At 43.9% G+C, this 13046-nt stretch overlaps 1 protein-coding gene across 2 annotated transcripts in view; it reads left to right on the top strand.

Annotated features, from left to right (window-relative positions):
• Nucleotides 1-4007: 4007 nt before the first annotated feature.
• The window catches only part of CHMP3 (charged multivesicular body protein 3), a 46139-nt gene continuing 37100 nt past the window's right edge, over nt 4008-13046 (top strand). The window contains exon 1 of one of the 2 annotated variants that reach the window (XM_081101021.1): nt 4008-4192. Coding sequence is in view for 1 of the 2 variants with exons in the window: in XM_081101020.1 (XP_080957146.1) it covers nt 4148-4192 (45 nt within the window). In the remaining variant the exon portion in view is untranslated. The remainder of the gene's footprint in view (nt 4193-13046) is intronic. The other variant, XM_081101020.1, reaches the window with a different exon arrangement.

Genomic DNA, 13046 nt, shown 5'->3' on the forward strand with positions numbered 1-13046 from the left:
TGGTGCATGCTTCATGAGGCCCACAGAGGAAGAAAGCATTGCCCACAGCTTAAGCTTTGTCCAATACCAACACAATGTCGGGCATGAACAGAGGGTATACGTTCCTCTGAGGGTGGGGCCGGAACATGTGTGGGAGATGTACAGTGCCCTTCTAGCTGCTGAGGAGCAACTGCATGGATGTGCTTGGAGGGCTCTGTATTTCACTGAGATGCCACACGCCAAATTAAACCTTCCTCCACCCTGTGGCCTCTGCCCTCGATGGCCAACTTCAGAACAAGTCACCTTTAGGAACTGACATGCCTGGGGCCCACAATCCCCACCCGGAGGCTGGGAAGGCTCTTTGGGCACACGCTCTTTCCTTTGCACTGGAGTAATACTGTTCATCTCTCTGCTACTTCATCTTTCAGGTCCCAGCTTACACATCACCTGCTCAGGAAAGATTCACTGATCTCCATGTTCTTCTTCTTCTTAATATTTAGAGTTTTGCACATTTGTAGTAATTTACTCAGTTTTGTTTATTACCATCATTTTTACTTATCACTACTGTTTTTCTCACTGGATTGTATGAGTTTCTTTTTTGTTCACTGCAGTTTTCCTAGTCTGACACACAGTAGACATTCAATAAATACCATTGACTAATTGGAAGTTCAGTGTTCTCCTACCTGAAAAATTGCTGACTTATAGTTCATTCTCAAAAAAAACAGAGCCCTCAAGAGAGAGAAGGTACGAAGGGAGAAAGGAAGGAAGGTGGGGAAGGTAGCAGGAAGAGAGACAATTGTATGGAAAATGAACAAAGGCTACAAAGAGACAATTCATAGAAGAAATTAAAATAGCCAAGAAATATACAAAAAGATGCTCATTTAGAAATGAAAATTAAAAATAATATTTTTAATAATCATTGTTAGCAAGGATTTAGGTAAGAGGGTGCTCTTATACACTGTTGGTAGTTCAAAACTATGCCTATATTTATAATTTAATAGGAAAAAAATAGAAACCACTTAACATCATCCAGTAGAGAAATTATTACATTTTACTACATTCCAGCTATGGAATCCTTTAGCTATAGACATTAAAAACAATGAAAATCCATGTAAAAAATTTTTTTAAAAAGGAGATTGCAGCCCTAACCGGTTTGGCTCAGTGGATAGAGCGTCGGCCTGCGGACTGAAGGGTCCCAGGTTCGATTCCGGTCAAGGGCACCAAAAAAAAACAAAAAAGGAGATTGCAGAACAATATGTATAGTAATCCAATTAAGTAAAAATATAGTCTCCAAAGAAAAAGGTTTCAAAGGATTCACACCAACTATTTATAATCATAATATATAATATTTTTTTAAAGGTAAGAGTTCCTTCTTATATTTTTATTGATTTCAGAGAGGAAGGGAGAAGGAGAGAGATACAGAAACATCAGTGAGAGAGAATCATTGATTCGCTGTCCCCTGCAGCCACCTATTGGGAATCCCTGCAATCTGGGCATGTGCCTTTGACAGGAACCAAACCCAGGACTCTTCAGTCCTCAGGCCAAAACTCTATCCACTGAGTCAAACCAGCTAGGGCATCATCCTTACAAATAAAAGCCTAAATGGTCATCACACCGTGATGCCCTCACACCATCACAAGACAGCTGCGCGCACAGCGGGCGTGTGCAGGTGGGTGGGGCTGGGCTTGACGCTGCGTGCCTGGGAGTCCCACCTCCTCCCGTCTCCGCGGGGTCCTGCCTCCAGCCTACCTCTTTGGGGCAATCCATTGAGGAGCCCCGGATGGGTAGGTGGGGCCTACTTCTTTGGAGTGATCGATCACCAGGGCTCGCACACTGTGACAGGGCACAGGCCAGGCTGGGGGACCCTCCCCGCAAGTGCACAAATTTTGTGTACCAGGCCTCTAGTAATATATAATACTGGAGGCCGGGTGCATGGATTCATGCACCAGTGGGGTCCTTTGGCCTGGCCTGTGGGGATTGGGCCAAAACCAGCTCTCCAAAATCCCCCCAAGGAGTCCCAGATTGCAAGAGGGTGGAGGCCAGGCAAGGAGCCCCACCATTGCATGCTCAGGGCCGGGGAGGGACCACGGGAGGGCTCCAGGGTGTGTCCAGCCCATCTCCCCCAGTCCCGACCAGCTGGACCCTAGCAGCAAGCTAACCTACTGGTCGGAGCATCTGCCCCTTGGTGGTTAGTGTGTGTCATAGCGACTGGTCAAACGGTTGGAGGGACAATTAGCATATTAGGCTTTTATATGTATAGATACTAACTAGTTGGTGTGAATCCTTTGAGACCTTTACCTGTGAGGAAGTATAAATGGGGGGTTTACTTTTTACAATAAATATATACTGCTATTTTGAAAGAACTTCATTGAGTATGATTGACATAAACTGGATGTATTAAGTGTACAGTTTGTTTTGACATCATAAAATCTGTGACATCTGTTTTGACATCTGTGAAACCAACACCACAATTAAGATAATTTATAACATCCGTAAAAGCTTCCTTTTGTCTCTTTGCAATTCCTCCTCCTTTTCCAAGCCAACCCATCTCCTAGCAACCACTGATTTACTTTCTGTCACTATAGTTTCCATTTTCTGGAATACTTCATAAATGAAATCACATATAGACTTTTTTTCAGGCTTCTTTCACTCAACATAATTATTTTGAGGTTCATCCATGTTGATGCATGTATCAAAAGCTTGGTCTTTTTACTGCTGAGTTATATTCCATTGTATGACTCTATCATAATTGGTTTTACCTATTCACCTGTTGATGGACATTTGAATTGTTTTTAGTTCTTGTCTATTACAAATAAAGAAGCTATGAACACTGTGTACAAGTCTTTATAAAGCCATATAATTTTTCTCCTCTTGGGTAAATAGCTAGCAGTGGAATGACCTAAGATTGGTTTATGTTTTTGGCCCTGAATCAAGGCCAGCAGTTTGCTGAAGCTGCTGGTTTCAAGCAGGAGCCTAAAGAAATGTCTTTCTATGGTCTGTTGGCCATTTCAGAACTTAGGAAATGTAATGGTCAATTCATTAGAAAGAAACATCTGAGTCATTGGTGATAGATGTGGGCTAGTATTTATTTGTAGTCAGTTAATACTGGGATTCCAGATATAGAGGTTCCTGCTTTAACTTGTTTATTAGAATTATAATACTGTTAAATCCAGTTATAATAAAAAAAAACTGTGGATTTTCTAACAATAACAAAGGACAAAAAAAAAAAAGATTGGTTTATGTTTAGTATTTTAAGAAGTTCCAAAGTGCTTTCAAAGTGGTTGTACCGTATTCTATTCCCATGAGACGGTATGGGGTTGCCGCACTAAATGAGTGGTCTCTTCACCATCATGACGTGAGGTAATGACTAACCATCAGCTTACCCGTGTAGTTCAACCAGAGACTGGCCAACTAGAAGGGGTCTAGACCTTTTTAGTTTCGGATTCTTCTGAGAATCTGATAAAGGTCACAGTCCACTTATAGTATAGGAACACACACACACACACACACACACACACACACACACACACACACATCATCATCATCCACGTTTGAAATGCCTACGGCCTGAGTAAAAGCTGGGATACTTGGGGTGGAAAGCAAAAGGCTGGAGTTCAGTGTGTTGAAAAGCTTACAATCGCTGGGAACTGGTAAGAAGGGGAAAGAGAAGATGATGCCCAGGTTTTAGGGACCAGGTGATGGTGGTGACAGAGGGGAGGAGTAGCTCTGCCAGTCGCTGCCAGTGAGTTGCCTACGGGACACAAGGTGAAGCTGTTTGGAAAGTGGTGGTCATTGTACCTGGTCTGGGCGGAGATCCAGATTTCTGGCACAACAACATCCAGGCGCAGGTGAACTACCGGGAGCAGCTGTAATCCCCAGGTGTGGTCAATAAATTCCTGCCTTTCAGATGACTCCCTTCTACAACGCATGGAAAAACACCTTCGCCGCCTCCCTTAAGCAAGCCCCGCCCAGAATTGCGCAATCGCGTCAATCATCTGGACAAAGCGCCGCCTGACCGTGTTGCGCATGCGCATTGTCCTAACTGCGGCCGCTCCCTTCTCCGGGCGTCGGTCTCCTTCCCTGTCACGGCCCCGCCCAGGCGGCTGCCGGTGACCTGCCTGGGCGCAGGGAACGAAAAGCCGGAAGGGGCAAGACGAGTTCATTAACCATGGGGCTGTTTGGAAAAACCCAGGAGAAGCCGCCCAAAGAGCTGGTAAGGGCTACGGTGGCGGCAAAGGAAGGGGTGGATTTGCGTGGGGCGCAGTGGAGCTGGTACAGCGACTGGACACTCTTCCACCCCGACTGGCCAGGTACCGCTGGGCCGCCATTTCCGGGGCTTCCCACCCGACTGAGGGGCGGGAGGAAGCGTCTCTAAGGAGACGGCTGTGGCCTAAGAGAGCCCGCTACTCAGCACTCACAACCCAAGGGCGCCGAGGGCTGGAGTGAGTGTCGCTCAGCCTCGGCACAGGGCGCGGAGGCAGCCACGTAGCCCTAACTCTGAAACTCCTTCCCGGCGCTCGTTGGTTCAGTCCCGCCCGGACCCTTTCCCGGGCGCAGGCCCCGCCCTCCTACTTCCGCCGGCAGCCAGCCCTCGGACCTCTCGCGCGAAGATCCCGGACACTGCGGACCCTTCCCCGCCGGCTCTGCTGCGCTGCGGGGCGGGCTCTGTTTTCCCCGTTCCCTGCCCCATGGCATCATGTTGTCCCGACACAACCATTAATTATAGCAGAACTGGGCCCGGAAGGTTGGTGCCGAAGATCGCTGACCCTGGCTTTGAATTCTGATCTGCCCGCTCACTTAGATACAGTGTAATGGGTAACAGTGCCCTGCAGGGTCCAGTCTACCTAGGTGTGAATCCTGGTTCCCCACCTATCAGACTTGCCGATCTGTTAAAAGTTCACTGTCTGTGCCTTCGTCTTGTTTGTCAGGTAGAAAGGATAATAGTAGGACTTGAGAGTCATTGAAGGTGAGAGGATGTGAGAGGCCCGCTACCTGCGCACTCTAATGCTTGTTTTAGTCGTGCTGGCGCGGGTTCATTGTTTATAAACTTTACAGCTTACTGTCTAAGTGCAGACCAATAGCACCAGCGTCACCTAGGAGCTTCTTGGGAAACTCGGGCCCTACCCAAGACCTGATGAGTAATAATTTGGATTCTGACAAGATCCCTAAAATCCTTTATTTAATAAATCATCTCACCCATTCCTCTCTGGCAGGAACATTTTTTAAAAAATATATTTTATTGAATCTTTTACAGAGAGGAAGGGAAAGGATAGAGAGTTAGAAGCATCGATGAGAGAGAAACATCAATCAGCTGCCTCCTGCACACCCCCAACCGGGGATGTGACTGCAAGCAAGGTACATGCCCTTGACCGGGATCGAACCTGGGACCCTTCAGTCTGCAGGCCGACGCTCTATCCACTGAGCCAAACCGGTCAGGGCTGGCAGGCACATTTTAAAAACCAATGTGCATCATGAAGTTGGTGGCGTATAGTGTGTTCATTTTTGTTATATATTTTAATCACCGATCATACGACAGTAGGTACTCAATAAATATTAATTCCCTCAGGAATTACTCCCTGTAAATACTGTTTCACTCCCTGTGAAATAAAAATTGTGGAGCTTACATGAGGTAAGAGTGTATTGCGCTTGCCAATATAAAGCACTACCAGTATATAGATGCACATTTTGTGGCATGTCTGTATTATAAGATGCTTGTTGTTTTAGAAGTGTATTTTTGATTTTAGGAAAAGGTCATTAACCTTCATTGTTTGGCCTTAGCTTTGCCATTCATAAAATGAGATACGATTCTGGGGAAACAGGCTCATTACTATTAAACTGATCTTTAGCTTGTGTATTATTTGCATAACACTTAGGCTATTTTTAGGTGATAAAAGTAATTGCTGAGAACATGATGTCAGTAAACTGTTCCAGTGAGTTAACCTACCTTGAAAAATAAGTTAACACTAGAAAAATATCAAAATTGATGCAAATTTTTAAAAAATTTGCCTGCCAGAGGGCAATTATAAAGATGAAATAGACAGCCAGGGAAATTACCAAGCAAGTGAGATAAGCATTACAAGAACAAGTCTGGATTGGGTACCACATGTGTAGTTACAGGAATTCAGAATTGGAGTGATCACCCCCACACTGGGGTAATCAGACATGATTTGGCTCTTCACTCTCATGTCTTCCACACACCTCTTGCCTGTGTGAGTTGGTTCTTGACTATTTAGTATTAGATTTTTTACTCTAACTGGTGCTGGACATAGTCTGCCCAGCATTTTCTTCAAATTCCTCTTCACAGTCCTCCAAGCTTCCCTTTCGGTTCTGATTATATCTTGTTCGAATTTGTCAGAAGAGTGCCTGTGTTTACTTTAGGTTCAGCTTCTACCAAGCCCTCTTTATGCCTTATGACTTATGACCAAGCAAAGTGTTTTGTCACCTGCTGCAGTTATTCAGCATAGAGTTTATAATTCCAGAAAGTGCCAATAGAGCAGGGATGAGAATCGCTTTTTTCTCTGTAGAGCTGCTGACACGCAGACACTGTACTGGGAGCTGTATATGAATAAGAAAACAGGTAATGTCTGATATTTTAGTTTTTGGTTGTTGGTGTTTTTTTTAAGAGGGAGAAGGGAAAAAATCTTATGTTCAACTTTATAAAAGAAGCTAGCTGCCCGACCGGTGTGGCTCAGTGGTTGAGCATTGACCTATGAACCAGGAAGTCACGGTTCGATTCCTGGTGTGGGGCATGTAGGAGGCAGACTATCAATGATTCTCTCTCATCATTGATGTTTCTATGTCTCTATCCTTCTCCCTTCCTCTCTGAAATCGATAAAAAAAAATATTTAAAAAAAAATAAAAGAAGGTAGGTAAAAATTTTAAAATAAGAATATTGACAGAGAAGAAAAGTTAGAGAAAAAAGGAGATAATTTACTAAAGGCTGTAGTCTCAGCTGGACACCTTTTGAGTTAGTATAAATTCATGGTACCCTTTCCACTGGGGACTGGAAGATGAGGGCATGCTGGTCTTGGTCCCAGCACAGGAAAAACGGGCCAGGTGTAGCCATGCCACACCATCATGGTTGTCATTTAGGTCTTAAGTCAGGTAACAAGTTAGGTCAGGCAAGTAAGAAAATTATGGGTGATGGTCCCAGAGCTCTGATACAGTGTACAGCACAGAGTAGGTGCTAAATACTAGTAAATATCGAGTGATGAATGAGTATCAGAATAAAAGTAAGGCTTAAAGTCAAGCAGTCCTAAAATGAGTAGTATTCAAGGGACACTCGGAGGAACATTAGCTACACAAGAAGCCTTACAGACTAAAGTCTTTTTCCCCAAGCATCTCAGACACTTTGATGAAGACATCCTCGTAGTGAAACTTGTCCTATCTTAAACAAAAAAGTGTTCAAGCTGACTAGATTGGGCCAGTTTAGGATGAAGGAACCTTGTAATTCATTTAGAAACCTGTCACTCTCTTGGGATGGGAAGCAAGAAGACATGAGATTGTACTGGAAAGAGATACTTCTCTTGGAGTTGAGGTTCTGTTGGAAAATTACTGTTTTTACTTGGGGACTTCACTGATTTCGCCTTTGAGTAGAGTTGTCTCCTTCCATGGCATCAGAATTCTGAAATCATCTTACTAACTTATAACTTAGACTGGGTCATGATTCATGGTTGTGGGGCACTAATCATAAAAGGGAAGAAAATGAGAAGGGAATATGGAGAAAAAGATAAAGCTTCACTCAGTTTATATAACAAACATTTATTTTGTTTTTTTCTTCATTTTTAAATGTTTATTTTGGTGTGCATTGGGTTGAATACCAGGTTTAGAAAACTGTATGAGAACTTCAAAGAATACCACATTTACTTATATTTTAGGTTAAATACAGCAACAGCAAGGAATAATAGAAGTATAAGATCTGTGATGTCACAGTGGAGGGAGTGATTAACTGTTCAGAGTGGCAAAGTGATTAACTGGTCAGGCAGGGTATCAGGTCTTGTCATAAGAGGTGTAGCTAGGTGGACGGGTTGGTGTAGGATAGGAAAGGGGAGGCAGTCCAAGCAAAGTTAACTGCATATACAAGGTGTGGAGGTGTGAAACAGAGCTTGGAGGAACCAGAAAAAAGTTCAGAGTGGTTGGAAGAAGAGATACTGTTATATGGAGTGGGATGCAGGAGTGAGGGAGAGGTAAGTTAGAGGGCAGGTTAGCAAAGGGCCGTGTGCCATGCCTATGGGGAGCATTCATTGATTTGGAGTAAGAATTAGAGGGAAGAGACTTAGGTATGGAGGCCAGTTAATGACCCTACTGAGAGATGATGTGGATTTACAACTAAGTGAAAATGGGGATAGAGAGGATAAGGATGAGTTTTAGAAATATTTAGGATATACAGTTAGAATTTGCTCATCTATTGGATGTGGGATGAGTACAAAAATCACTATTAGGTTTCTGTTTAATCCCACCCTTAATCAAACCTACCTTCCCGCCCTAACCGGTTTGGCTCAATGGATAGAGCGTCAGCCTGCGGACTCAAGGGTCCCAGGCTCGATTCCGGTCAAGGGCATGTACCTTGGTTGTGGGCACGTCTCCGGTGGGGAGTGTGCAGAAGGCAGCTGATCGATGTTTCTCTCTCATTGATGTTTCTAACTCTCTATCCCTATCCCTTCCTCTCTGTAAAAAATCAATAAAATATATTTAAAAAAAAAAAAAAAACCTACCTTCCCTCTGAGGTCTGTGCCATGAACTGAACTTGAGATTGAGATAATTCAGGAAAAGAGCAGGTTTGATGGGATGGTGATGGGTGGAGGGGGAGGAGCCACAAAGCTCAGTTTTAGGCAGAATTCAGGAGATGAGGGAAGACATTAGAGAGTGGTTTATCCTGGGAAAATATATTTCTTTTCTACTTTGCCTACTCGGCAAAAGTGTAAGCCTGAGAGAAAGGATCATGTTTTTCTTTGTCGTCCACTGGGCCAGCATAGTGTTGAACTCTCTTAATAAGAATAAAGTGCTTATCAAATATTGGATTGATGAACTGAAGTACAGTTGGGGAGAGAATATGTGTACACATTTGAAGGACAGCCTAGTTGACCATCTCCTATGTACCCATCTGAGAGTGATCAGAATAGACAAACTCTGGCCTGAATTCACTTGTATTTGTTGCTTTCGGCTAATTTCTAGTTTTACATATGTTTTAAATCTTGAAGGATACACAAAATCCTAGTTTACAGAGATTGCCTTTAGGGAGAGGAGCTGGATAGGTGAGGGCTAAAGGTGGGAGAACAACTTAATTGTCACTGTATATTCTCTTGGTCCCCTGCTGTAACAAAATACCATAGGCTGGGTAGTTTATTCACAGCATAAATTTATCACAGTTCTGGAGGCTAGGAAGTCCAAGATCAAGGCACCCACAAATTTGGTGTCTATTGAAGACCCCATCCCTAGTTCATAGACCGCCATCTTTTCACGGTATCTTCACATGGCAGGAGGAGGAGTTAAGCTTCTGGGGTCTCTTTCATAAGGCCACTAAACCTATTCATGAGGCTTCTACTGTTGTGACCTAATTACTTCCCAAAGGCCCTCCTCCAAATACCATCACATATGGGGATTAGGGTTCTTTTTTTCTATTTTAAAACAATTTTTTATTTTTCAACTAGAGACCTGGTACACAAAATTTGTATACTCAGGGAGGAGGGGATCCCTCAGCCCGGCCTGCACCTTCTTGCAGTCTGGGAGCCCTCGGGGGATGTCCAGCTGACAGGTTAGGCCCGCTCATCAGTTGCACATCCTTAGCGCTGCTGCGGAGGCGGGAGAGCCACTGCCACTGTGCTCACCAGCCGTGAACCCAGCTTCTGGCACACTGACCACCAGGGGGCAGCTCCGGCATTGAGCGTCTGCCCCCTGGTGGTCAGTGCGCGTCATAGCGACCAGTTGTTCTGCCCGTTCAGTCGATTTGCATATTAGCCTTTTATTATATAGGATTATAGTTGACATCTATACTAATAAAAGGGTAATATGCTAATTAGACCGGACATCCTTCTGGACAAAGCCACAGTGGCGGGTGCCGAGGCAGAGGCGGTTAGGGGTGATCAGGCCAGCAGGGGAGAGCAGTTAGGGGGCGAGCAGGCCGACAGGGGAGAGTAGTTAGGAGACGATCAGGCCAGCAGGAGAGAGCAGTTAGGGGGCAAACAGGCCGGCAGGGGAACAGTTAGGGGGCGATCAGGCAGGCAGGCAGGCAGAGGTGGTTAGGGGCAACAGGCTGGCAGGCAGGCAAGCGGTTAGGAGCCAGCGGTCCCAGATTGGGAGAGGGATGTCTTTCTGACTGAAGTTGGACATCCCCCAAGAGGTCCCAGATTGGAGAGGATGCAGGCTGGGCTGAGAGACAAGTGTGCAGTAAACCAGATTCGGGCCGACAGTGCCCCAGCAACAACATAACCCACATCCAAAGGTGGAATTGTGCAGCCCCCATGAGGAATCGGGCTGTCTCCTCTCTGGTTCAGGTCCACTGCCAAGTCACTGCAATTCGCAGCTCCTGTGTTGAGTGTGCTCCCTGGTGGTCAGTGCACGTCATACCTGTCGGCCAGTCAGCCAGTCGCTTAGCCTTTAATATATATAGATTATGTATAACAGGATATTGTAAAAACTAAGTTATGAAATTTTTATTAAAACGTTTCTTACATTCCGTTATATAAAATATTTGTCGTGGGCCACGAGTTTGACATGCTTGCCCTAAAGCGATCCTCTAATTCCTAATGCAGTGGTTGAGAAACTGAGAATTTGAGTAGAGCTTTTGACAAACCCTGTGGTTAGAAGGTTCAAAAATTAGAGTTCACCAAGGGACTCAGGTAAATCTCAGGGCTTGGGTTGAGACTGTGATACACCTTAGCAGTAACAGTGAGCAGGAAATAAACCAACCTTCACAGACTGAAGTCCAGTTTCAAATTATCTCTATTCCTGATTGGATTCATTAAGCTTAATTAAGAACCTGTTGTCAGTGCTCTTAGGTTAGATGTTTACCAGAAGCAAATGTAAGTCTTGTTTGGAAGAAGAATGACATCATCCAGAGACAGATTAGCCAGCCAATTTTCATATACAATGTTCAGAATTCAACTTTAAAGAAAAAAAGAGATGTTGATTGATAGGAAGTCTTTATATATTCTGGATACTATTAGGGTCACTGAAGGAGGAACGCATGAGGCCAAAGTGGTAAGGGTTATAAGTTTATTAGGTCCTCTTGATACCAGATGGGCTGAGCCCCCAAATGGTGCCAGCACCCAGGGATGGGGAGTCAGAGGTTTGTAAAGGACTCTAGGCGGGCTTTTTCTGGGTGGAGAACTCTGTAGGTCCGGATCCTGGGAAGGTCTGGAGGGGAGAGATAATGATATAGCAAGTGGAATGTGGTCTTAGCAAATGGCATGTGGTTTTAGCAAGTGGAATGTGGTCTAAGCAAAAGAGAGTGTCTATTGTGAAGTAGCCTAAAGGTCTGTTCCCTTGGGAGAGGGTATTGATTCAATTGTTTGATCAGACCTATGAACCAGGAGGTCACGGTTCGATTCCTGATTCCAGTCAGGGCACATGCCCAGGTTGTGGGCTCTATCCCCATTGGGTGTGTGCAGGAGGCAGCCGATCAGTGATTCTCCCTCATCAATAGTTGTTAACATTATAATAACTAATTTGGGGGCCCCTCTCTAGGGGATCGCCTTTGGGGACACCCCTGCCCAGATGGAGTTGTATATGCTTCCAGTAAACTTCCACATTTTTATTAAAGAAGCCTTTAGTCTGCGAGTTTAATCTTCAAACTTCATAGGGCAAGGACCCACTGAGGAAAAGTCTGTACCCCGAACCCCACATTTCAAGATGTAAATAAACTTTTATGAACTCTCAAATCTTTTTAGTATCTTTTTCTTGGTATGGAAATAGCATTACTATGATAGTATTGTTTTTTTATTTTCATTTAAATCAACTTTAATATTAATGGTTATTAGCAAATCTTGATTTTTATTACTCTGTTAAAGCAAGATAGAAATGTGATACTTTAAATATTCTTTTCAATTTCCTATGAGCTATTTTATAGTAAAAATTATTTGGTACTAGGTGTTTTTACACTCAGATTCTAAAAGTAATCTTTAGTCCCAACTAAACTTCGTACTCCAAAATTTTAAAAGTTTCTTGTATTGATATTTACACAATAAATATCAATTCCTGAAATATGTGCTTTTCTTTATCCTTGGGCATCTTGAATCATCTGATGAATCAATTTCTCCTTCTAGTTCAGGAATTTTTTCTTTCTTTTTTTTTCTTTATTCTTTGGAGGTACATGTTCTCCAAGCATATTTTTAGGACAGACATAATTTAAGTGTCTACTTTCCTCACATTCATAACACTTCGATTTATAAAAAATAATTTTGTCTTTGGATCAACTCAGCTGCTCTTCCATTGTCAATAGCAAATCTTGCTTTTATCACTCCTCCAAGTAACTGTTTGTTGATTATTGCCCTGGTACAATTTTGTGCAGAATCTTTTTCTAAACAAAATAAAGGCAACCCTTTACTCTCCCTGGTGTCTTTGCTTCATTATAATAACCTTTATAACTTTGCCAAACTTGAAAAATTCGGGGTGTAAGACATTGTTGGTCAGAGAAAAGGGCAAGTAGATACATTGTGCTTTTTCTTGGGGCCAATCCACCGCTCTTTTCTTCAGGTGGAGCTGGCAGAGAGATCAGAAGATCAGCTCAGAGGGGGCTCAGCCCTGCCTACAATGGCCTTGGCATCACCAATACTGGAAGGGGTTGGGCACTGCAGATGAAAAGGTAGCAGCAACAATGCCTTTTCCTGGCTCTTCTGGCAATTTTGTTGTTGTTTTTATTGATTTCAGAGAAAGGAAGGGAGAAGGAAAGAGAGATAAAAACATCAATGATGAGAAAGAATCATTGGTCGGCTGCCTCCTGCATGCTCTCTACTGGAGATTGAGCCCACAATCTGGGCATGTGCCCTGACTCGGAATTGAACCATGACCTCTTGGTTCATGGGTCAACACTCAACCACTGAGCGACACCGGCCAGACTCTTCTGGTAG

This window comes from Myotis nattereri, assembly GCF_964212035.1.
Source record: "Myotis nattereri genome assembly, chromosome: 10".
NCBI classification, from domain to species: domain Eukaryota; kingdom Metazoa; phylum Chordata; class Mammalia; order Chiroptera; family Vespertilionidae; genus Myotis; species Myotis nattereri.